This window comes from Xenopus tropicalis, chromosome 4 (assembly GCF_000004195.4).
Source record: "Xenopus tropicalis strain Nigerian chromosome 4, UCB_Xtro_10.0, whole genome shotgun sequence".
Lineage (NCBI taxonomy): Eukaryota > Metazoa > Chordata > Amphibia > Anura > Pipidae > Xenopus > Xenopus tropicalis.
In genome coordinates this window covers 126,555,512-126,580,928 of record NC_030680.2, presented here as the reverse complement: position 1 = coordinate 126,580,928, position 25,417 = coordinate 126,555,512, and the positions used below count along the sequence as shown (strand labels likewise).

General features: G+C 41.4%; 1 protein-coding gene across 1 annotated transcript in view; it reads right to left on the bottom strand.

Annotated features, from left to right (window-relative positions):
* Positions 1–10,855: 10,855 nt before the first annotated feature.
* Positions 10,856–25,417, bottom strand: part of camkv (CaM kinase-like vesicle-associated) — a 51,945-nt gene continuing 37,383 nt past the window's right edge. Inside the window, 7 exon segments of the mRNA NM_001126509.1 lie at positions 10,856–11,669; positions 12,555–12,642; positions 13,453–13,531; positions 14,440–14,576; positions 15,277–15,352; positions 15,440–15,563; positions 16,123–16,261. Of these exon segments, the coding sequence (NP_001119981.1) occupies positions 11,481–11,669; positions 12,555–12,642; positions 13,453–13,531; positions 14,440–14,576; positions 15,277–15,352; positions 15,440–15,563; positions 16,123–16,261 (832 nt within the window). The 3' untranslated portion in view covers positions 10,856–11,480.

The window sequence follows — 25,417 nt, the reverse complement described above, 5'->3', positions numbered from 1 at the left end:
CAGCCGACATCATAGGTGCAGGGGTGGTTAATAGGCGAGTCAGTGCCATGGGACAGGGCGATGACTAGACAATCAGTGAACGGTCATCTTATCATTCGCTTCACAGTCCTGTCCAAGTGGTCCTTTCTAAAACCTGGCTGTCTGGATAAAAACTGGACAGGTGGCATCCCTAGGAATAAGGCACAATTTGAAGGGGCACAATTCTGGGAGTTGGATATTACATAGTTCCTATGATGGGTTGTGGGGTCAGGGGCAGAGGTTGGCTTTAGGCAGCCATTGGTTGCTGCCCATATCTCTGTATATCTCACCCAGGCTCACATCTACCAGTTATATTCTAGTGGTAAGTCTTATTTATATATATATATATATTTCAGCTATTAGATGGACAGTTTGGGACCTTAGGCTTTCCAGATACTTAGTTTTGGTCTCTTTACTATAAGGCTTCTAATAAAACTCTAAACATGACATAAACCCAATAGGATAGTTTTGCCACCTATATGACAGTTATTATCAAGTACAAGGTACTGTTTTATTATTATGGAGAAAAAAGAAATCATTGTTGTAACAAATTGTTTTAATTAGTTCCCATAATTCAAAGCTTTCTGGATATCGGGTTTCTTAATAAGAAATCCCCTGCATGGGTGTATGTATTTATATGGTATTAATAAGTCAGTGGAGCAAACTGCTTGGATATAAAACTGCACCACACGTAATAACCAGCAGAAATTGCAATCAGGACGGGAAGTCAGCGGCACAATTACAGAATGTTAGGAACGCACTCACGCTGGAGAGGACAAATCCCTCAATCAAACCCCCTCAAATCAAGATACAAGTGCAACAATTTCTAATCAACACCACAGAGAAAGGTTAATTTGGAATTAAAAGCATCTTGGCTTTTGTCCTTAAAGAAAAAGGCCCCATGAACTGGAACCCCCACCCAAAGTCTATTTTTAAAATATGGAGGTCTAAGCAACTTTTCGGTAAACATTGCACAATTCCAACAGTGTTATAAACTGTAATTGGCACTGTCTGTATGGCCGTTTCTTCTCTGCTGACTCCTCAAACAGTGATGCAGGCCGGCTGCTTGTACTTGACTCCTGTTATATTGTTTTAGAACCAGATACCATAGGGGTCAATAACAACCCTGGGGGGCATTGTAATTGCAAGAGTGTACCCCTTAGCGCTCATTTCCCCATTTTGTTTGTTGTGAGTGTGGGACTGGGAGGAACACTTTCCCCTCCCAAAGTGAATCTGTTGCTGGAAACATAGTAACCTCTTTCTCTGTACAATTTGTACATTTTATACAGCTGATTCCTAAGAAAGTGACTCCACGAAGAAGTCAAGGCAAAGCCATGGTGGCCTCCTGTCCATATTTAAAGAAATTCTGTCATGATTTTTATGGGGTACTTTTTATTTCTAAATTACACTGTTTACAGAGCAAATAATTCACTCTCCCATTTCAACTTTTATTCTGGAACCAACAAATGTATTTTTTTAGCTGTAATATTGGTGTGTAGGCGCCATCTCAGTGCATTGTGCCTGAGTCTGAGCTTTCAGAAGGAGCCAGCGCTACACATTAGAACTGCTTTCAGGTAACCTATTGTTTCTCCTACTCCCATATAACTGGAGTAATGGGATTTCTTACTATTGAGTGCTATTCTGATACCTACTGGGAGCTGTTATCTTGCTCCCTTCCCACTGTTCTGCTGATCGGCTGCTGGGGGGGGGGGGGATATCACTCCAACTTGCAGCTTAGCAGTAAAGTGTGACTAAAGTTTATCAGAGCACAGGTCACATGGCTGTGGCACCCTGGGAAATAAAGAATATGGCTAGCCCCGTGTGAAATGGATTTCAATGCTGGATTCTGCTGAAGCTTAACTGATACATGTTTTCCCATGACTGTATTCCTTTAATAAAAATGAGGTCAAAACACAAACACGCCCAGGATTGGAAGGGCAGAAATTAGTGACACACAGTTCAAATTTCCCCCATAAATGGAGGATGGAGAAAATGTTGTTCTAGGGTTCCTTATAGAACTTGGATTCCTAACAAAGGTATTTCCTAACATGAGCACAAATCAGTAGCTGATTACTTGTCAATATAATTCATGTACAATTTGGCCAATGTGCCTTAACCCCGATAACCCCAGTTCTATAGCATGAGAGTGCTACACACAGGGTGCCAGGGTTCCTCTAATGAAACTCTTTTTTTATCCCACCTGGCGCACCCACTTTCACTAGAATATCCATTGTCCAATAACTGAGGCACATGGTGCAAATCTGCCTTTGATCACCACTGTCTGTTCCATACAGTTCCTTGCCATAGACTTTCCCATCCAAGAGAACAGGCAGCAGCTGCTCATGGGGGAGGGTGTTTTGATCACCATGGTTCTCCTTGCTTTTCCTCCAAATTCTCTCTGATCCCATGGACCTAAGTTTGGAGACCTGGTGAGCTTTTCAGCTGCAAGTCCTGAATGAGTGATGACTCAAGTCAAAGAGAATTTTAGTGAAAGGTTTGACACTTTCATTTCCTTGTGTTTCCATATGTTTCCTTTGTTTCATTTCCTTTATCTGAACATTCTGGTTATACTGCCAGACAAAACAACCGTGTGCCTATGATTTCTAATTATGAATGTCTAGAGATGTCATCTACTTGGAAGTCATTGGGACACCTCTCCATGTTGATCTCCATCACCCTGTCCAACACCATTATGTATAAAATATAAAGGTAGAATTATAATGGCGCACACATTCTCTTTGGCTCAATAAAAGGAGCCATCCATCTACCTCAACACATAATTGGGAGTGAATATAATGCAGCCGGTGACAGGCAGCATGTGTGAAGTACAAATTATCCATTATGGGCCATTAACCGCCTCACCCATCTTTTCTGGTTGAATTGTGGTTGAAAGAAACAACCCTAGGGCAGCAATCAAGACTTACGGAAACAGTCATGGTTCATTTCCTACAGCTATGATTGTTTCATGCAGAACCACCCAAGGTGTTCCAAAGAGTCTATGGGACTGCAGATATATGATCATTTATCATCACAAAGGAAGTTTAACCCGGAGATTTATACCATATCCATGTCCCAGTCTCTTTGGATCACTGTTGCAATTGGGCAACAGTGGAAGGGTTGCAGGTTGAACATTGATGATATACAGGTAGAAAAGGCTTTTATGATGAGTATGAGACCGTGCAACATGGCACTTTACTTTTCTAATCTAGTAAGTGGTGTCCTATGGAAATGTTGCCCTGTATTGAAACCTAATGTATGTTTAAAGCCTATATTTGTTCTTAGAGCCCATCAAAACCACACTAGTGTTACATGTAATGAAGGTGTATGTAGAGCATTGTAGATTACTGTACAGGATGATACAAATCAAGCAGCACCACCTTAACCCAAGCACATAGATTTTCCTCCTTAACTGCACAATGCACGGTTTATATTCAGATACAGCGGCTTTCCATGTCCATTTACACAGCTCTGTTACCTGATGAAAGCTCCTGCTGAGCTGCTGAATTACACTCGGTAGCCGCACTTCTGATTATAAATATAAATGAACCTGGAAACAGTAGATTTAGGAGTGGGCAGTGGGGACATGCTGACTGTAAAAATGCTAATAGCCGTTCCTAGAAGAGCAACAATTTGCACCAGTGCATGAAAAATTACATTTGATCCAAAGACTTGAGCTGAACCATGATAGACCTCAGTAACCAGTAATTTGTAGGCTGGCTGAAAATAAGCTTTCTGATTGGTCCTCAGGGAGACTGGGATAATGTTTCAGTCATCCAGTAGACTTTTTGTCATCAGCATTTGCACCTTGAATAACTCTACGAGGACAAAACCTGAAGGCTTTGTTTAATGCTAAATCAGTGTATGGGGAGCAAAGCCAAGAATGTTTTATTTAATGCCATATTCCTGCACTGGGACTAAAACCTGCACTTTTATTTTATGCAGAATTACTGTACTGGGAATGAAACCGACAGGTTTTAGCTGTTAGGAAACTGCAGAGAAATATTTCTGTTTTCCAATATGAAAGGAAAAAAGAAATAAAATTAGCACAGACATGATTTATTAACCAGTTGTTGAATAGCTTTCATATATACTATGTATTATAAATGTACTAAAGTCATGTTTTTTCTCCTGTGTATTAAAGACCCCACCGTTCATTTTCAAGAATAACAGGCATTTTCTAATATTCATTAAAATGACCTTTTGCTCCAATGTGTAAATGTTACCTTAATAAAGGCTGGGGCTGCATCATGTTGCCCTGCATAGCCCTCCATTTGGGGCAGAGTGAGGGGGTAAGGGTCTTTATTTATGTTAACACTCACATAAGTGGAGGCTCCAAACTATTGGTTGCACTGTAAAGTGACCCCCCCCCCCGGGGATCATATATACACAGACTGATACCAACTTATCTATATACTCACATATACAGTATAAACAATATATACCAATACCTATACTAACAAACTGTAGGACTGTAGATCTTAAGACCACAATAGCCTTGGATATTATGCTTGGTTAAGAGATCATCCAGGCCCCTCTTATAGGCATTAACAGAATGTGCCATCACAACATCGACCGGCAGGGCATTCCCCAACCTCACTGCCCTCATTATGAACAACCCCCTATGCTGCTTTAAACAAAAGTTCTGTTCTTGAAGTCTAAAGGGGGGGGGCCATGGTTCTTTTCTATCAAAAAAAGGCTTGCCCTCATCTGACTATAATGTCCTCTAATGTACTTGTAAAGTGTCCACCACAAGTGTCTCCAACCTTGATAGTCTAACCTCATAGTTCAAATCCTCCATCCACCAGTTTAGTTACACATCTCTGCACTCTCTCCAACTTATTAATATCCTGAAGCCCAAAACTGCACTGCATACTCAAGGTAAGACCTATAAAGAGGCAAAATTATATTTTCATCCCATGATTTAATACCCTTTTATGTAAGACAGCATTTGCTTCAGAAGCCTTTGAAAGACACTGCATAGAGTTACACAGTTTGTTATCCACAAAACCCCCAGATTCTTCTCAATTAAAGACGCCCCAACACCATACTATTTACTGTATTACACACATTTATGTTATTTCTACCAAAGTGCATAACCTTGTACTTGTCAACATTGAACCTCATTTTCCAGTTTGCTGCCCAGTTCACCAATGTTGTCAAATCGCTCTGCAAAGCGGCAGCATCCTGTATGGAACTTTTTGCACAATTTAGTATCATCAGCAAAAATAGTCACTCTTGTGGTGTTTAAACACGGCAGGGAAATAGCTTTTCTTACCAACTCTTATTCCAAAAATGTTCAACATACACAGGACCTATCTAAATCTGTATGGTCCAACTTCTGGCATGTTCTTTTCCTACACCACTCTTCACAGAGACAAAACCTTTCCTCCACTCATACTGCTTAATGGGCCAGCATCACCAGCACTGGTCCTGGTTCTGTTTAGCCTGAAAATCAGTAAGTACTAACTGAAATTACGGCTAATGTGACGTAGCAATTTTGGGCCACTTTGCCCACCATATGTTTTCCATAGATAAAATGCACCAATTTGCACCCCTTTGCTGTTTATGGCAGTCATGCAATATTGGCCACTGTTCCCACACTAGTTATAATAGTGGTGCTTGCTATCTCCCCCCGATGCACCTGGCGGTTATGACAGAATAAAAGCTTTAAACACCCCATATTTTCCTGCAGTTCCTACAGTCAGCAATTGGGCAGGGCGGGCAAAACTCCCTAGTCAGTAAGTTTAAACTCCACTTCCTGGAGTGATAATACATTTAATAATACATAATACATGTTTTTGTCTGGAAACCTGGCATTTATGCTGCAGATTAATTGGCTCCTAATAAAATTGACTATAGTATGTGTGAATGGGATTGTAACCTCCACTGGGGCCGGGTCTGATAGGAACAATATATTATGTCTATTATGTGCTGAGGAATATAGTAAGGATAATAGTGTAACACTATAATTTATATAAGTCATGTGATCTTCCCAGCAGCACGTTATCTCTTGCCTGTATTATAAATATATTGATTGCATGATGGTTTGCTATGCCAGAAGAATGCACATTATATGGCACCAAAAGCACAGTGTCTGTTTAATACCGTGCCCGGGATGACGAGCAATCAAGAGGAACATTATATTTGTTAAGTCAATGTTTATTTGAAAATCCGTTTCTTTATTTGCATCAGGATCATCCAGTGGGCTCTGCTGGTGTTTGTGGGGAATGGCAAAGGGGTGTAACTGTGGGTGAAGCAGACCCTGTGGCTGCAGGGGGTCTAGGAGTGTAGAGGGCCCAAGGAGCTCCTAAATAACGAGCAATTTCAAAATATATTGTTTATATGCATGTATAACTTTATTTATAAAGCGCCACAAGGGTACGCAGCGCTGTACAATCTTACAGAATACAAAATTACACACAGGGAGGACAAGTGATCTAATAAATAAATACAATAAATATATATAAGTGCCATGTGGTATGAGACACAGTAGGAAGGAGGTCCCCGCCCCGTAGAGCTTACAATCTAAGTGGTTGGGTAACATACAGGCACAAATTGGAAGGTAAGAGTGCACCAGGTATGGGCATTTGCCCTTAAGCGCAGGACTGGGCAAAATATGTTTTAGTGCTCCAGAAGGTAACATAAAATATATTGGTAGAATAGGTCAGCTTACCATTATTTTGGGGCCCTATACTGAATTTGCTGTGGGGTCCAGCCACTGATGTGACATGATTTGCTGGTAGGGTAAATGGAAAGTACTTGTGCTGTGTTAATGTGTGATTGTAGACTTATGGCACTAACAACTAACATGTGGTACTGTATCTCCACCTGTCCAGCAGCTGCTGGGAGATATAGTAGAGTAACAGCTGGAGAACCATTGGTTAGACATTGCCAAACAACGTTATGCATGTCTGCCGATGATTAAAATAAATGAGTATGCTTTGCCAAGGAACATACAGCTACACATGGAGCTACTAAACCATGGTAGAACCTAAACGACATTGTCTGTTTTCCAGTTGTCTGTGATGACAGTAAATGTATTTTGTACAACCTTCCACTTATTCGCACCTAACAGCATCAAAAGCCTTTCCAGACATAGATCTATTGCCTTTGATGGTGCAGCCAGATGAACTTCTCAACCATGCCCTCTCCCAGGCACAGTGAGAATTACTGTATAAAGCTTGAGCACAACTGTCTAAGGATATTTGTACATGTCTATGTAGCACTGTCATCATCTTCTCTCTGCCCCTGTTTCTGCTGGGATATACAGTATGGAAAGAAACATTGGGCTGCACACATGTGTGAGGATTTGCAAACAGTTCATATAATACAAGTACTGCATTAATCAGTTCTCTGAAGCAAAGGGTCCCCAAACTTCAGCTTCAGCTCCATTATCCTGGGAGAAGAAGGACCCCTAGTTTCTAAGAGGCACAGATGGACTGAAAGGCTTTGTCAGTGTACTATTCTATGGTGGCTTTCTCTTTTGGTTGTGACGTTGCTACCAAATGCTGACTCCATTGAAACTTGGGGGGTGTTTGGGGTTAGAGTGAATAGGCTCTGTCTCATTGGGCAGCAACACACTGCAATGCTCCTTTCTTCCTAAGGGTGCCTACGGACCAAGCCTAACTATACTTACTGCAACAAGCACATCCCAAATATTTCTTCAGCCCACTGAGCTCTGATGGTATCATTATCTCACCGCACAAATGAAATATCTGCGAGTCTATGGATTAAGTGGCACCAAGTGATCATTTCTACATTTAGTGCAGTAATGGTTTGTATGGACATTAGGCACTGGTGTCACCCATAGTTTCCTGTGTTAAGTGGGTATGTCAAGGCAAAAATGCACCAAACGTTCAAGCTTTAGGATCCATGTATTCAGCAGCAGCCATAAGTGGTTTATATCGTCAAAGTTGAAAATACATCAGCTGGTGGGCAATACCTGCGCCTGAATGGAAGTACTGCAGTAAAAACTCAGTAAACTTTATCAGAAAGGTCTCTGTAAATACAGCCATAAACACTTACAGAACATCTGTCCTCAATGAAAAGAAACACCACATTTCTTTCCTTCTATTCTGTACACATGATCTTCTGTGTCAGTCTTCCTGCTCTAAGAAAAATCCTTCAGGGCATGACATGAGCCTGCTCAGTTTGATCCTCTCTCCCCCTCACCTCTCCTCTCTGCTGTAATCTAAGTCTCTAAGTCTAAAACACAGAGACGCAGGCATGGAAGTTAAGTCAGGCCAAGTTAAAATGGCTGCTGCTATCTTAAACAGATGGAGCTTCTAGGGCTGTTTAGTCAGGTATAATAAAGCATTCTGCAGAAATAGTATAGCATTCTAGCTTGCACTATTGTAACTAATCTATTGGCAATAAACTGCCTCAGTCGCTTTCCTTCTCCTCTACGTCTCACAAATGATCACTGTGTGCTGCCGGCTAGGGGTTTCAGGTAAGGATTACAATCACCGGGGGCGGGACTTACATTTGGCACCTCCAAGTGATTTAGCCTTTCCTTCTCCTTTAAACAATGCAGAATAATGGCACTCACAGGATTTGCCGAATCAATCTTCCAAAGGATATATTGGTTGGTTTGTACCAAAGATGAATTATAAATACTTATGAATTGCTTACTTAATCGTCTAATTGTTGTAAGAATAAGATTTTTGGTTTGGGGTATAAAATATGCCTTTTACACAGCAATGCTGGATATATTCAGTTCAGCTGAAATATAAATATTGACAGTGGCGGTGGGGCAGCTGTACAGCAGTTTGGGCCCCTTGGCAAAGGCAGTGCCTCTTGTTCTGCAGGGTCCCGGCGTCCCGCTGGGATATAATGTCAGGAGCTTGATAGAACTGAAGAACTGCAGGGAGGCGGCCCACAATCCAGCAGGGCGGCGATTATTAATAAAAACATTGCTATTACACGAGAGATAACGCGCTGCACTTTATTACACAAACGCTGGGAATTTAATGAATTCATTAGTAATTCTTCTCCCTTTAAAGCCCTCAGCAGGAGCCTGGGGCCGTGAAGCGAATGAATGCATTGTATAGAAGCCAGAGGTATGTTTGCCTTCCCTCTTCCAAGACAAGCAATTTGTATGAGGAGATTGTCAGATCAGACTAATGGGCAGATTTGTCCAAGAATGTAACATATGAGAAATATTAATACCATTATTTTAGTTGTCCTTTGTGCTGCCATGTCAAGTCATCCCTTTTATATAGGATCTTTTGTGTGCGCAAACCCAGAAGTGCCAGCGGGGTTCCTGGAGCCTGGGTTAGCAGAATGAAAAAGCTATAGAATAACAGTTTAACGACTGATCATGTATAGAATCAGCAATGGGGCCTTTGAAAGGCAAAATAAAGAGACTGAGAAAGACAAAGGCCAAGAGCATAAAGTGTTGCCCCCAAAGCGCTGCCCATGCAGAGATGCGGAGAAATCTGATCAGGTTTTATCTGCACAAAGGAGATTTGTATTGGGGAATCTGATTGCAGGTTCATTGGATCTGAAAGTACACACAGAGCTTGTGGGCAATGGTGATATTTACAATGTTTGGATGTTGCTGTACAAACTGTTCTGCCGGTATATTAGGGAAACAGCAAATCTAATCTCCTCAAAGCAGCTGGTTGGTTGCAATGAGAAATCCAGGGAGATTTGCAGTGTTCTCCCAGTGACCGTGATTAAAGGAAATGTAAGCATGTAAAAATGTAATGTAATAATTTACATTATTTTTTTTTCTAGTTTCGCACAATATTAGCTGTTTTTTCACTGCTAAGATAATGAATTTGAAACAAAAGCGCCACCTGCTGTCCATTTTAGCCAGCTGCCCATAGTAGGCAGAAAGTAACTTAGAAAAGGAAGGTTTGGCGATGTTACTCTGCTTAAAACTGACCAGAAAAAACCCCATGACTCTTTTCTACTCAATAACTTCATTTTCTGAGCAGAGCAACATCACAAGGTTTTGCTTTGCTGGCTAACTTTCTACCAACTGTATCCAGAGAGGATATATAGAGTATAATCACCGCTGTTTTCTCACAGCTCTCAGTGCATATGTACAGGGTTGTTAGGGGTTAAAATAAAGAAAACTCCCTCTAACCACCCTGTATAAAGGAATTGGGGAGTTCCATTCTAGTGCATTGGGAGGAACTATTTTTTCACTGTTTGAGAACAGTTTTCTCTTGGTCAGACTCCAATCGCTCACAGACTGCGGCTCCTCAGTGTCTTCTGCAACTGAGCTGATCAACACAAAAACCACACAGAAGTTTAATGGCCTAGTTTGGGAACAGACAGCAGAAGCAACACAGCTAGTGCTCAGTACACAGTGTTTGTTAGTTAAGACCTGGCACTGCTGATAAAAAGGAGCAGTGTGCCGTGCCGTGTCAGGAGGTGTCGGTAGTTCCAGGGTTCACTGAGCGCAACTATAAGGAAGTGCAAGGATCATATTTGACGCAACTAAAGTGGTTTTATGAGCATCTCACTGCGGGGAAAATGAGCCCTGTTTCGAGCTATCAACCAAACCCATGTCACGAGGGAGATAATGATCCATTCAGCTATCATTTAGTGTGATGAGAAATTCAGGCCCAAAAAGAAAATAGGACTGGATCACTGTCTCCCTCGTGACATTGGGTTGGTTGACAGCTCTGTGTTTCCTGGTGAGTGCAAAGTATGCTAAAAACAGCCATGTGAAAAATGCGGAATGTCTAAAACCCTCTGGGAGTATGGGATACCTTCCAAAATATACATTGCGTGTTCATTCAGTAACATAAGATTCCTATAACAAACAGTGGAGCACATGGATACGTACGGCAGATATCCCGCAGGTCACATAACACAAGCAGGCCTGGGAGAAGCAGCAAGTTTATTCATAGTAAAGCATACAAAACACAGGGTCAAGGTCTGTACATTACATGCCCCCTCCGATCCCACTAGAGAGACTAAAGAGGAGGGGGCAGGTGGCCTGAATCAGCTGCCCCAGGCAGGTGTGAATAAACAGTTTAGGAAAGAACGCAGGGAGAGGGACTGATAATATAAACCTTCCTGCTGGGGAACATGTACAAGGGGAAAGATCCCAGGTCTAGAGAAGGTGAGGAGGAGCGATGGAGAAATGCTCTGCAGATGGAGCTAGCAACATGGCAATGAGGAGAAATCAGATTTGTCTAACAGCTTGCCTAATCTTTCTAGCCACTAGGAAATGGAGAGAGAAAAAGAAATAGTCGGCTGCAGCAGCAGAAGGTTCATGGAGCTACGCAAAGAAAGTGCTACAGCTTGTTCTTAGCAATTATAAGAGTAAACCCTTGTGTGGCCAAAGGGGTGTGCAACTTATTGCAGGCCCATTTGGCAGTGAAAGGGTTGATGTTATGAATCTGCAAAAAGGCCCTCACATTGGAGGGAGAGGGGTGGTTGAAGGTATTTTATCTGCAGTCAGTGAGGCCGTGGGGGTTCAGCCACTCTATTCCCTCAGCTGCTCAGCCTGTGGTGTCTGGGGAAGGACAAAGGAGAGAGGGTGCACCTCCAGCTGGTGTATTGGCAGGAGAGGGTGCAGGCGTGGCCATGCTGGGTGTCTTGTCGCTGTCCTTCGAGGGAGAAGGGGTCCCCGGGTCTGTCTGTTCAGGAGCTCTCAAACGCTTCATCATGGTGGTTACTCTCACCGCTTTCTGCAAAGGATATGATTGCCAGCACCTACGTTATAGCTTATCTGCCACCTTCAGGCACAAAACATTTATTTCTAAACAGACAGCAAAACATTTCCTTAAATAACCTTCTTGTGCTTTTATCATTATGTTTTATTTATACAGTACCAACATCTTCCTCGGCACTTAACTGGCATCACACCCTGCCCCAGAGCGGCTTACAATCCAAGGTCCCTATGGGCTACAGTCTCTTAGCATGTATTAAACTTTGATTATGAAAGGAGAGCTGGGATTTGTAGGAAAGCTGGGATTTGTAGTTTAGCAACACCTGGGGACACACGATTAAGAAAAAGGGACTTCTGATTTCAAATATAAGCAGCCTGTAATTAACTGGAGCAGAATTACTGAGTGCAATAATGCCTTCAAGCAGTAGAACTGAGTGTCAATGTACAATTCCTACAGAATTGCCAACCTACTTACACTGTCACACGACTGAGAACAAATGACAACTGAGATAAAGGCTACCAGTGCTGTAGGTGTATATATATATATATATATATATATGGAATCAGGGTAGTGACACTGTTGTTCTATATAAATCACTTGCTATTGTCTGATGTTGGATTTAATGGTTTAAATTTTCCCAACGGGTCTCATTTATTAACACTGAGCAAAATTGTACCTGGGCAGTAGCACACAGCAACCAATCAGTGATTAGCTTTTTTAGACAGCTACAGGTTGAACAGTGGAAGCAAACAGTTGATTGGTTGCCACAGGTTCTAGCCAAAGATTGGCCAGTGTTCATAAATCAGCCCATACCTATGAGTGGTTGGAAGAGCGTTATGGAGAACAAATGTAAGCATATTTGTAACTTAGCAAAAGTACAAAGGGACCCCGTGCAGCCTTTACCTTCCACTTGGCTTTAGCAAAATTCTTCTCAATCTGAGCACATACTCCATCCTTTATGTTCTTATCCGATGCTGCATTTCCTGAAATCCTGAGAGCCAAACACACATCTGTTAATTTAACAGCCAGTAGCACAAAATGTAACCCAACACAATTTCAACATAAATCTGCCGCATTGCTTGTCACTGCAGTATTATGGCTGGAGGGGAGACCATCCAGTAGTCTTAGCACTGGCCAGAGATCACTGACACTCACTTCCAGCTGCCCTGTCACTTATGGTCCCCTTATATTGAGGTGGTACCGCAGTAATGGAAGCAGAGTAAAAAAAAGATGGACATGGGGGTTTTATGGGGGATGCATTCCCACTGTCTGACTCTTTGTTGAATATCAGGGTCAAATGTAGCTATTAAAGGAACAGTAATGCCAAAAAATGAAAGTGTATAAAAGTAATTAGAATATAATGTGCTGCTGCCCTGCACTGGTACAACTGGTGTGTTTTCCCCAGAAAATAATACATACAAAGTTGCTCTGTAGCCACGGGGGCAGCCATTCAAAGGATAAAAGGCACAGGCACATAGCAGATAAAACACTATTGTATTCTACAGAGCTTATCTGTTATCTGCTGTGTAACCTGTGCCTTTTCTCCATTTTTCCAGTTTGAATGGCTGCCCCCATGGCTACACAGCAGCTTATTTATATAAATTATAGTAGTGTTACTGTAGCAAACACACAACTTTTACCAGTGCAAGGGCAACAGTACATTATATTTTAATTAATTTAAAAAACTTTTTGGTGTTACTGTTCCTTTAAATGCTTTTATCTATTTACTTCAATAAAGTTTAAATACAATGAAATCTAAGTGACAAGGAGGAATATAAAGAAGGTCCATTGGAGAGTTTACCATTCATGGCTGATGGCATCTGCAGCTGTCACTCTCTGGTCTTGTTCCACCTCCATCAGACGGGTCACTAGATCTTTTGCTGTAGAAAAATTATCGTTCACTCCTGTGAGTATATGGTTAAACATAAGGCCAAAAGGCAATACAATTCTGTGAGGAGACTCTCAGTGTTGGACTCTGGGATGCATGGGTCTTCACCTCCCTGCTACTTTCATTACGTTGGTACAATTAGTGCTGCTAGTGTAGGGTTTGCTGCAGCCACCATTACAAGCAAAGTAGCCCCATTGGTGCATGTTAATCTCTGCTCATGTGCATGTATGAATAACTGTCTACTCACAGGCTATGCCATTATATTTTCTAGAAAGCTGGGCCGCAGTTAGCTAAATATTACCCATGAATCCCCTATAGTGTTACAATGAAACAGGATTCCAATGGAAGAAGACCAAAGGATTGCTTCCTTGTAAAAAGGAGAGGGAATTGGAAAGGATGTAGGTATACGTGTTGAAGAATATGGCTGCTTACCAATCTGTAGACAGATGCATCCCTTTAACACATACTCCAGCATGGGAACCCATATGGTTTCATTTATATAGTCCATGCTTTTGTGGACCCCAGAGAATGGCTGTTATTTGGCCCACCCAAGAAAAAATGGGAAAACTGGAGAAAAAAACCCCACATCAGCCATTAATAAGCTAGAGTCAACCACTTGGTGACAGGGCTGAAATACACATAGTCTGCATATGTATACATGTAAGCCATTGAAAGTATGCAGCGTTGGTCAGCTAATGACTCTCAGCCTCATCCTCACATCTAAGCCACAAAATAAGTACAGCACAACCTCGAGGATCAGCCAAGCCTTGCTTCCATATGAGCCTAAACATCTGATTGCAGTCAGGAGACCAAGCCTATCTGCATGCCGTCTCCATTATATTACATTCTAGCCACATGGCTCATTACGACCATCTTGGAATGTTCTAGCCCCTTGCTTGCCTGCAGGTGATATATCATCCCAGTAGGGAGAGTCGAACTCATAATCCCCATGTAGAATTTTCCGGAACAAATTTTTGTCATGGCTCTCGTAGTCCTCTTCTTCCAGCTCATCATAGAACGGGGGGTTTCCAGACAGACTGCAGCAGGGAGAGAGAGTTCAATTTTAATGTGTATATGTGCTCTAATGGATTACTGTCACTGGCACCCAGCTCCCTACCAAAGTCACACAATCAATATATGTCTGTGGAGACACACAACTTCCTATCTTTTTGACATATTACTATTTGTCACCTTTAGACACTTAGCTATCTATCAATTTGGCACAATCAGTGTACAGTATCACTAGAGACACATTAGACTTGTCACTGTGACACGGCCATCACCATCTGTCACTGTAACACATAGCTATCCGTCATGGAGACATGATCCCAGTTACCATTAATCATCGGTGAGAGACGAGTCGCTATCATCATGCCATGAGCAACTGTCTGTCACTGCAGGCCACCAAAACTGAAACCGACCAATGCAATTTGTTGTAATGATTATCAAGACTGGGATTGCTTCATATACTTTCCCTTTCTGCCCCAGATTAGCTACACTTCTCTCTGCTACTTTTGCACTGAGTTTGTCCCATTTTTGTGTCTTTCCGCTGCAGTGAAATATTACTAATTATATCAACTTGGGGCCATTCAATTGGGTTCTGCCAATTATGTCAGTTTCACTCCTGTGGGCTTGGATATATCTTTAGAAATACTGACATTCTGGCTCGGTTTCAGTCTAAATAAAAAGTTCTACTTGTTCCCAGGTGACGTAATGAAGGTGGAAGTGGCCACTCACAGTATATACATGATGACTCCAATCGCCCAACAGTCCACAGGCCTCCCATACCTCTGCCGTGCAACCACTTCAGGGGCTGGGAAAAACACAAGTCAGCAATTACCATCTTTTTTGTATAACTCAAGAACTGCTATCAACTGTATTGCTGTTAAATGGTTCTTACCCAGATATTCTGGTGTCCCGCACGGCTCCTTAATGAGACTGCTGGTCTCTACTTTGGCCAAGTGAAAATCACTGATCACTATTTTTGAATTCTTCATACGGTTAAAATATAGGAGGTTCTCAAGCTGAAAAAAAAGCATTCAAATTAAAAGAAAATTGCCCCATGCAAATTGATGTCCCATTAGCTGTTGTGAGATTACAGCTCCCAGTAGACACAATGTAGAGATGCCTTCTGCACAGCACTTTTATCCATAAGTCACTGGTAAGTAAAGGTAAATATAAGCATACAGGGTTTACTGGGCTAACTAGCTGATCACGCCCTCAAATTCCCCTGGCCATTTGGTTCTGGGAGTATTATTAAGAATGCACTGAATCTGGGGATCATTTGGGGATTACAGCGAATCCCTGCAATATTTTTGGGGTTTGAATATACAAATGAGGGCTCACCTTTGGTATCTGGCTTTAACTTTTGGATCTGGTGCAACCCAAAGTATCAGTAAATACAGTATTTAATTAATTAAGAGGTTGTATTTGATCATTGGTTCTCAGAAGAGAGCACAGGATCCATATTTCAGGAATTTTTGTGAGCCAGACCAATAGCTCTAAACCAAATTATGCCCCATTGGCATGAAGGAGACTTTTGGGTCTCTCTCTGCCTTTTACCTGCCCTTCTCCCCACTTTACCTTCAGATTTCGGTGCACAATGCACAATGAATGCAGGTAGGCCACAGCCTCCAACACTTGCCGGATGACATTGCTTGTGTCCCTCTCCGAATAATAGCCTTGATCTAGGATCCAGTCAAAAACCTCACGCCCTGACGCCCTGCAAGGAAAAATAAAATGTTTAACTTCCCTCAAAAGGGACAAAAATAGCATTCCTCAATACTTCAGTACAGTACAGCCCAGTAGGGGGAAGGGCTATAATACTATTCCGTTTAAATTCTATATTTCTTTTACACATAGAACAATATATTGCAAAACATTCCTTGGCTGTTCCCTAGAAGTTACTGGGACCCACACAATCTATAAAGAGACCCAATTCCCCAAACACTGGTTAAATTGAAGTGTCTGACACATATATACTGCACTGCTCATTAGTTAGGACCCCCGCTGGGTTCTCTAGGCTCCTGGGGCCACAAATGACCCCAGGTCTGTCTTATTATTATTAAGTCCCTGGGGCAGTCAGATGCCAATGAGACAAACTGCCCACTGTAAACGCTTTATGTAAGAGGTCTTTATAAAAGGGATATATACCTTTCAGAGAAGCATTTATATACGAGTAAGGGGACCCCACTGCCTATTCATCCTCTTAGGGTATAGATGACATGCCATCTAGTGGTCAAAATGTATCTTTACAAGTATGGGATCCGTTATCAGGAAACCCATTATCTAGAGACCTCTGAATTACAGAAAGCCCATCTCCCATAGACTCTATTTTAATGAAATAATTCAGATTTTTTTAATTGATTTTCTTTTTCTCTGTAAAAATAAAACAGTACCTTGTACTTGATCCTATCTAAGATATAATTAATTCTTAATGGAGGCAAAACAATCCTATTGGGTTTAATCAATTTTTATTGATTTTTTAGTAGACTTAAGGTATGAAGAGCCAAATTATGGAAAGATCCCTTATCCTGAATACCCTTGGTCCCGAGAATTCTGGATACCTGTACAGGTATCGGACCCATTATCCGGAAACTCATTATCCAGAAAGTTCCAAATTACGGAAAGCCTGTCTCCTATAGACTCCATTTTAATCAAATAATTCACATTTTTAAAAATGATTTCCTTTTCTCTGTAATAATAAAACAGTACCTGTACTTGATCCCAACTAAGATATAATTACCCCTTATTGGGGGCAGAACAGCCCTATTGGGTTTATTTAATGGTTAAATGATTCCCTTTTCTCTGTAATAATAAAACAGTACCTGTACTTGATCCCAACTAAGATATAATTACCCCTTATTGGGGGCAGAACAGCCCTATTGGGTTTATTTAATGGTTAAATGATTCCCTTTTCTCTGTAATAATAAAACAGTACCTGTACTTGATCCCAACTAAGATATAATTACCCCTTATTGGGGGCAGAACAGCCTTATTGGGTTTATTTCATGGTTAAATGTATCCCTTTTCTCTGTAATAATAAAACAGTACCTGTACTTGATCCCAACTAAGATATAATTAATCCTTATTGGTGGCAAAACAATCCTATTGGGTTTAATTACTGTTTAAATAATGTTTTTAGCAGACGTTAGGTAGGAGATCCGAATTACGGAAAGACCCCTTATCCGGAAAACCCTAGGTCCCGAGCATTCTGGATAATGGGTCCCATACCTGTACCTGTTTATGGTTTCTCCTTTGCAACAATGTATTGCTCGATAGTTATCTGATACTATGCAATGGCGCACTGGTGTCTCAATGGTCAGACGGCAGTCGTGGGATTTTGGAGTAAGTGGATGGCAGATTGAAGCTTTTAACACCCATAGGGGCATGTTTTGTCCTTTGCCATAATGCCCAGCTGAGTATTTCTGTGATACAGGTATAGCACTCATTACCCTGAAAGCACAGAACCTGGGGTTTTCTGGGTAAGGGGTCTTTCTTTAATTTGAATCGTCATACCCTTTGTCTACTAAAAATCATTAAAACATGAATTAAACCAAGTAGGATTGATTTGTGTCCAATAAGGATTAATTATATATTAGCTTGAGTAAAGTACAAGGTACAGTTTTATAATTACAGAGAAAAATGAATTTAATTTTAAAAATCTGAATTATTTGACTAAATTAGAGTCTATGGGAGATGGCCTTCCCGTAATTTAGAGCTTTCTGGATAATGGGTTACCAGATAACATATCCCATACCTGTACTATAGAATGGCACAATCTAATTGGTCAGAAGTGTTTATGTAAGTGTAAGTGTTCTGACCTTTGAAACCCCTATCTATATGGTTTTCCTTTACAACAAAGCACTTCTACATATTTCTTCGGTACTATGGGATGGCACAATGTCATTGGCCAGATGGCAGGCATGTGATTGTCTAAACAGGTAGCACCGCTGAAAACCTCTAGGTACAAATGTTGTCCTTTAATTCTACAATACTACAGAATGATACAATCTTATACAGTGATCCCCAACCAGTGGCTCGTGGGCATGTTGCTCACCAACTTCTTGAATGTCACTCACACTGGCCTCAGAGCAAATGCTTATTTTTGAATTTTTACCTTACAGTCAATCTTTGGTTGCATAAAAGCCAGGTGTACTGACCAACAGAGCCTCATTTAGGCTGCCAGTCCACATAGGGGCTACCAAATAGCCAATAACAGCCCTTATTTGAAACCCCCAGGAACTTTTTTTATGCTTGAGTTGCTCCCCAACTCTTTTTACATTTGAATGTGGCTCACGGGTAAAAAAGGTTGGGGATCCCGGAACTAATAGGTCAGATCGGTAGGTGTGTCATTTTGGGATGCAATGTACGGCAGATTGAAACGAGACACCTCTTAAAACCCCTAGGTACCTGTTTTGTTGCATGTGGTTGTACCCTATGGAATGCTGATATCTGATTGGTAGAGATAGAACAATGGGCCTTTGTGGAAAGGGGTTCAAAGCTTTTTAAACCAAAGGTACCTATTGACATCCTCATGGCAATGACGTTTGAGAAGTTTTGTTGAATTTTGTTATTCTTTGTCCAAGGCATAACTCACGTATATATATATGATTAATAGGATAGCGCCAGGGGTGTCACCATGTAGAACATCCTCTCCTTTGTTAACAGCGAGTGACGGGTCAGCACAGGGGTAATGACAGCCTAAACTTCTCTTTTCTTTTTTCCCTTCATCATTTTTCCTCATTTCAAAGAGTCTGTTGGGATCTTGCTGTGCTATAATGCTTGCCTTTCAAGTGCCATGCTACTTTTATCTTGTCTTCCTAGTTGAACCCATTGAACATGACATTGCAGCCCAAGTCTAGTGATGCAATACCCTAAACAATGCTGTTTCTTTATAATAACTTTATTAAAATAATGATTCCCGTGACTCACTGCTCCGCTGCTAGAGAGTTAGCAGATGCCATGCAGTCAGTGCTATTATTTACTTACCCTCAACTGGGCCTTGTCATTATCTTTAAGTTCCTTAATAAAGGAAATAGGATTATATCTAAAGCAGATGGCTAGAGAACTAGGGGCTAGAGGAACAGACTCAGTGACTTGGTTCTAAATGAAGGGTGGCAGATCCAAAACACCTCCTATGAAACACACACACTTACACACAATAACGCTTTAATGTATAATTGTTCCTGAGCACAGAACTGAGCAGAGAAGTATCAGGAGTTGCTTCCAGCTTCAGTAATTTAAGCTTCTGTTTTGTCCTGGACAGAACAGCAGAGGGAGCTCCTGTTACACTTTTATTTGATAATAATATTCACTAATATAATGAAAACCAAAAGAAAGAAACACAGAAGAGCACTTTGAGCAATTGTACAGAAAGCTGCATGGGGAGTTTATATATTTTTGCCAGTTGAGTGTTCATGAAGGCACCCATGAAGAGATAGGTTAAATGTAAAGCAAAAGATGGTTTCTGTAGCAATAGGAGAGAATAAGGAATAAGCATTCAACTCTCTGGCAATTGGGCTCAAGTTAGCCACAGATATTCTGACAGGACTTAGGCTAATTATGGCCTATTAATGAATCAAATTGGCCTATTTTGGACCTTTAACTTTGAGCCACCATTTTATCATGTTCTGTGTGTCACTCACTGATCACCTGACAGGAAACAGTGCAGGTTCTCATAGTAACAGGAAGTGTGGGAGTAAAGGACACAGCTCTGTCCATTCATTGGCTGATATTACCTAGCATATATGTGTGCTGCTGGTTTGTATGGGAGCACAGTGCCTCATATGAGACAGAGGAATTGGCATTAGTAGTTATGGCAGGATTTTAGTATTGATTTACTTGGGCTTTTTATGGGATATATATGCAATGTACAGGTATAAATATTCCCTTTAAAGAAGAGCTTAACCCTAAAAATGATTATGGCTAAAAATGCCATAGTTTATATACTTTACTTAATGCACCAACCTCTAAAGTTGTCACAGGAGCTCCCCATCTTGGATTCTGTTAGACACTGCACATGCTCAGTGGGCTCTGGGCAGGGAAGCAAAGCTTAGGGGTTGCTGCAAATCTTTAAGTAAAATATAAGGTTGTGCTGTAATATAAGCTAAGGCTACAGGGCTCATTGTGACATTTATATTCTATATATACAGAATAATGTGAGTGGGCCCCTAAGCGCAGGTAAGTGCCAGCAGCACAGAGTATGTGCAGGGAATCAGCAGAAAAGAAGATGGGGGGCTACTGGGGCATCTTTGGGGCCCAGATCTTCCCTGCTAAAGGGCTGTGGGTGCCTTGGGCTGGTACAGAAGCACAAAATATAATGTACAGCATTTCTGCCCTAGTTCTTTAGTTCTCATTTATCCATGTACATTACCTGTGAAGCCATCTTGGTGTGGGTAGTTTCCTTGTGTTTTAGCCCTGTGTTTACATAGCACTGTCTTCTATTCCCTGTCCCTTTTGCACAGTAACAGCCACATCATCTCAGTGCCTAACATCTTCAGATTTGCCTTCTACTATCCGCCTGTGCTTGAAGGCAGCCCTTGCTCAAATCTTCAGTGCAAATTAGTTCAGTTGCAAATGGTTTAGTCTTTCTTAATCAGCATTTAGTGCCCAGAGCTAATTACCCTGGTTTCTCTATGATGTGCCCCCCCCCCCTTATCTGTTTATATTACATATGTTAATGTTTCTCTCTGCTGCCATATTTGCTGGGCAGAACAGAGCAGTCAGTAGATATTATGGCAGTGCTAGAACAGCTCCTGGTATTAGGCCTGGTTTGCATGTATCCCTGGGCAAGTATGTTTGCTATCTGGCTCCAAGCCTTAGGCCAGTTACAGTGTCATTACTGTAGACCAGACTCCCCCAAGCAGCCCCTGGCAGGATAGGAAACGGGTGCCTCTTACTGCATTAGAGCAGTTCAAGAGTTAACTAGCAGATAAGCAACATCTGAATTTGGAATAATTACACATTGATATTTATATAAGGGCATGATTTACACCTAGTGAAAGCAAATGTTTGATACTAAGACAAATGTGCCAGCTACTGTAAATAAACATCTCTAACTTCCCAAACCACTTGCTGATTTTTTATAATGGCTCTATACAGCTACATACTTAGTTGCAGATCCAGGTGCAGGTACAGTCAACCTATTTCTGGCATGCAGCTCCCTAGGTTCACCACTGGGTGTCAGCACAAGCTCAGTGAATGCGCTCACCCTGACAGTAGGCCTATCTTAGTGGCGATTACCCTGGGAACTAAACAAATGTGACTCCTATGTGAGGCAGAACTGAAGCACCCACTAACTCAAAACTCCTTGAATGTCTATGTGGTCAGTATAATTAAAAGCAACCATGACTCTTAGGGCTCTTACACACTATCATTTTTTAATGCATTAGAAACGTGGGTTGAGGGCATTAAAACTAAAATATTGCATTTATGTATGTTTTTTTAAAAGTACCTAAGTGCGTTTTTCAGTCGTTAAACTCCACTTTCTATTCAATTGTCTTAACACCCGTCAAATGCAAGAAAAAGCAGCACATGACATCTAAAAAAATGCACAGCTCTGAACACTCGAGTAAAACCATGCAGAATATAATGGAATCAACTAGATGATGCGCTCAAACCTGCATCTCAAACACGCATTAAGCCCATGAAAAATAGTGTAATAGCCCTTATATGGCTCCTCGAAATGAAGTGTAGAAGCCATGCATCATGTATGTCAGTGTTATCAGGATGCAGGATATGCTGTAAAATTGCATCTGGTTCAGATGATAACTGAACATTGCCATCTATTAACCCTAAACTGATGCATAAAATCCTATTTAAAACTACTATGTCAATTCAATGTTGCCGTGGCTACAGAGCTGTAAGATGCTATAAACCCCGGCCCCTTGCATAGTTGTACTTTGGCAGCAGCTCCAGCTTTCTAACGACGTTGGTGAGATGATTGTGAGAGCGGCATGTTCATGGCCCGCAGCACCATGCGATTGCTTGTCAGCAGCAGCCCATGGAATGAACATCATGGGCTTGATTAGTATATGCATCAGCCGCACCATAGCCCATCCGTAACTCGTAACTTATCTAGCAGCAACTAACAAAGGACAGAACAAATACAATTTGGAACTCAAGGGATACAAATGGGGCCCTGAAACAAGCACCCACCAAAACACTGCATTTGATGAAGGCAGTCTCTTCTTCACTGCCATTCTTTGGCTCCTGGTTTAGAGCACAAATATAACTGACAAGTCTAATGCTCCCTATTTCTAAAACAAATGGAAGGGACCAGTGTTTGCAAACCTAGAGCAGCAGCTTTATCCAGGGTAGTGTTAATCCAGCCCTGGGGTCTTGCACACGTAGCATTTGGTTGATCACCCAACACCCTGTGTATTTCCTAACATTTGTATGAATGGGAAACACCACTCATAGCTTGTTATAGGCAGTTGAGCATACATGCTATGGTTTCATACCATCAGAGGCTTTCCTTTATTCTGAAGGGGTTTATATAAAAGCTTTGTTAGGTAGGGAAGTCAGTGCTAATAAGGGGCCAGATAGCAAGCTTTATGGTCCAGCAATCTCCTGACCATAAGGTACAGTTTAATAGAGAAGTTCTTAATCTATGGGTTAGAAGAGTCACTGTGGTGCCTGGGGCGCATCATCATAATCCCTTTTAATTCAATGAAATGCCATCAACAGACAATGCTAATTTGAAGATGACTTACAGAATCCAAATCATTTCCCAGTGCATTTTACACCTCAAAACATAGAAGGAAAAAGCATTTAGATGTTACTTTTTGCACTACTTTAATGCAAGTATCCAACTGACTCCTGCTGGTCTCTTTCCCAGGTTGTTGAGGAGAGACAGTGGCACTCAGCACTTGTGTTACAGGGTGCCATCCTATCCCTATATTGTGGGTGGGCACCCAGTAGTTTGGTGGACCTGTCAGGCAACTGGAGTATATCTTTCACTGTGTAAGAGCAAAGCTTTGATTGCTAAAGGTCAGAATGCTCACATCCAACTCTACTTTTGGGAATAAGCAGTAGGACATGTTTATTGCAACTGCAGCACAGACAGTGGGGCTCATTTATTAATACTGGGCAAATGCCTAGGGCAGTAACCCATAGCAACCAGTGATTGCCTTTTTCAGCCAGCTGCATGTAGAACAATAAATGCAACAATTTGACAATTTGATTGTTTGCCATAGGTTACTGCCCATGGGCAAATTTGCCCAGTGTTGATAAATGACCCCCACTGACTGAAAAATATCTATGGGGTTTTTAAAGGTAACAATAGTTTATAGCTCATTATACTCCATATATTAGTTATCATGTCATATGTGATGGTCCATTTGTTGTTCCTTAAAACCATGCAGAAATCTTGGTCTGCAAAACAGACTTCCAGCCCTATCTGGGTTCCATCTGAAAACAGTGAAGAATCCCTGCTCTAATGAAAAAAAAAAGTTTTTAGACTTCCAAATCAGGTTCTTTCCCTTTCTGTCATTTTATACTAATTATGCATTATATTGGGGCACAGCTACCTATACTTACACAGAATGTTCTTTCTGGGAGAGAGCGGCGGGCATATAATCATATATTATCACCCTGCCGAAGGGATTTCTCAGGCTTCTCATGGAAGAATTTATTGTTATATTAAAAGGGTGGTTCACCTTTAAATTAACCTTCAGTATGATGTAGATACTGATATTTGGAGACAATTTGCAATTGGTCAGAGCACTGACTACCCCAATGAAAGGATAAGCTTTATATTTCATTGCTTTCTCATGAAGCGCCTGAACTCTAACAGATGTGCAATGAGTGGCACAAATGTTTGTCAGTTCTAATCTGCAGGACAATAGTTCATCTGCTGGAATGGTAGCACAGAATTGTCTGCATGTATCAGTCAAGATTTAAAACCAAAGAGATACAAATATACAGTGTTGTGGGTATAATGGCACAAAAAGAACACTATGAATTGGCTGCCAGTCCGGAGGTTGGTTTGCTGTACTTGGCATCTATGTTAAATTGCACTGGTGCAATTAAATATAACAAAAATAGTATTTTCTAATGTGCAGTGGATTAGGCAATACTAAATGCTGATTGGTTGCTTTTGGAAACTGCACTGGTGCAATGTGACACCTGTATAAGTAAAACAGCCCCTCTCTATTGCAAAATATTAAAGTGAGCATACACCAGTACTCAGGGGTGTTTCAGCCCCTAGTGCTGCCCTGAAGCGGCCTAGGTGATGTCGACCCCCTTGCTCCTCTGTGCTTAGGTTTTTTTGCATCGGAGGGTGCTGGGGGGGCTTCATTGCTAATGCAGAGAGCACTAGAAAAGTAAAATTGAGATTTAGAAATCTGAATTTCAGGTCTTGAAGTTAACAAAAGCGGCTATTTGCCACCACGGGTAATTTCAGGGGTGCTGCTGCCTGAGGTGACTTTCTCAACTCGCTTTATGGCAGCAGAGCTCCTGACAGTACTGCCTACAGCAATTCTTCTCCGGGGGCATGATTGGTATTGGGTGGTGACCCCCATACATGATCTACTGTGGGGTTATCAGCCAACAGAACTTTAACATTTTGGGTTATCAGCTGTGCGTGTCATATTGTGTGAGGACCCCAGACTGAATGGATGATTGCTTGGATTTGGATTAGTCCCACCACTACATCTTAATGCTACAGATTACAGTGATATTTTTGAATATTCAGCGATTCCTTCTTTGTGGAAACAGTTTGGGGAAGGTGCAGTAGTACAATAACACACAAAGTACGGTCCTTACAGAATGGGTTTGCTGAGAGTGGAAGAACTTGACTGACCTGCACAGATCTCTGACCCCAACCCAACTAAAAATCTGTGGGATGAATTGGAAGCCTGACTGTGAGCCAGGC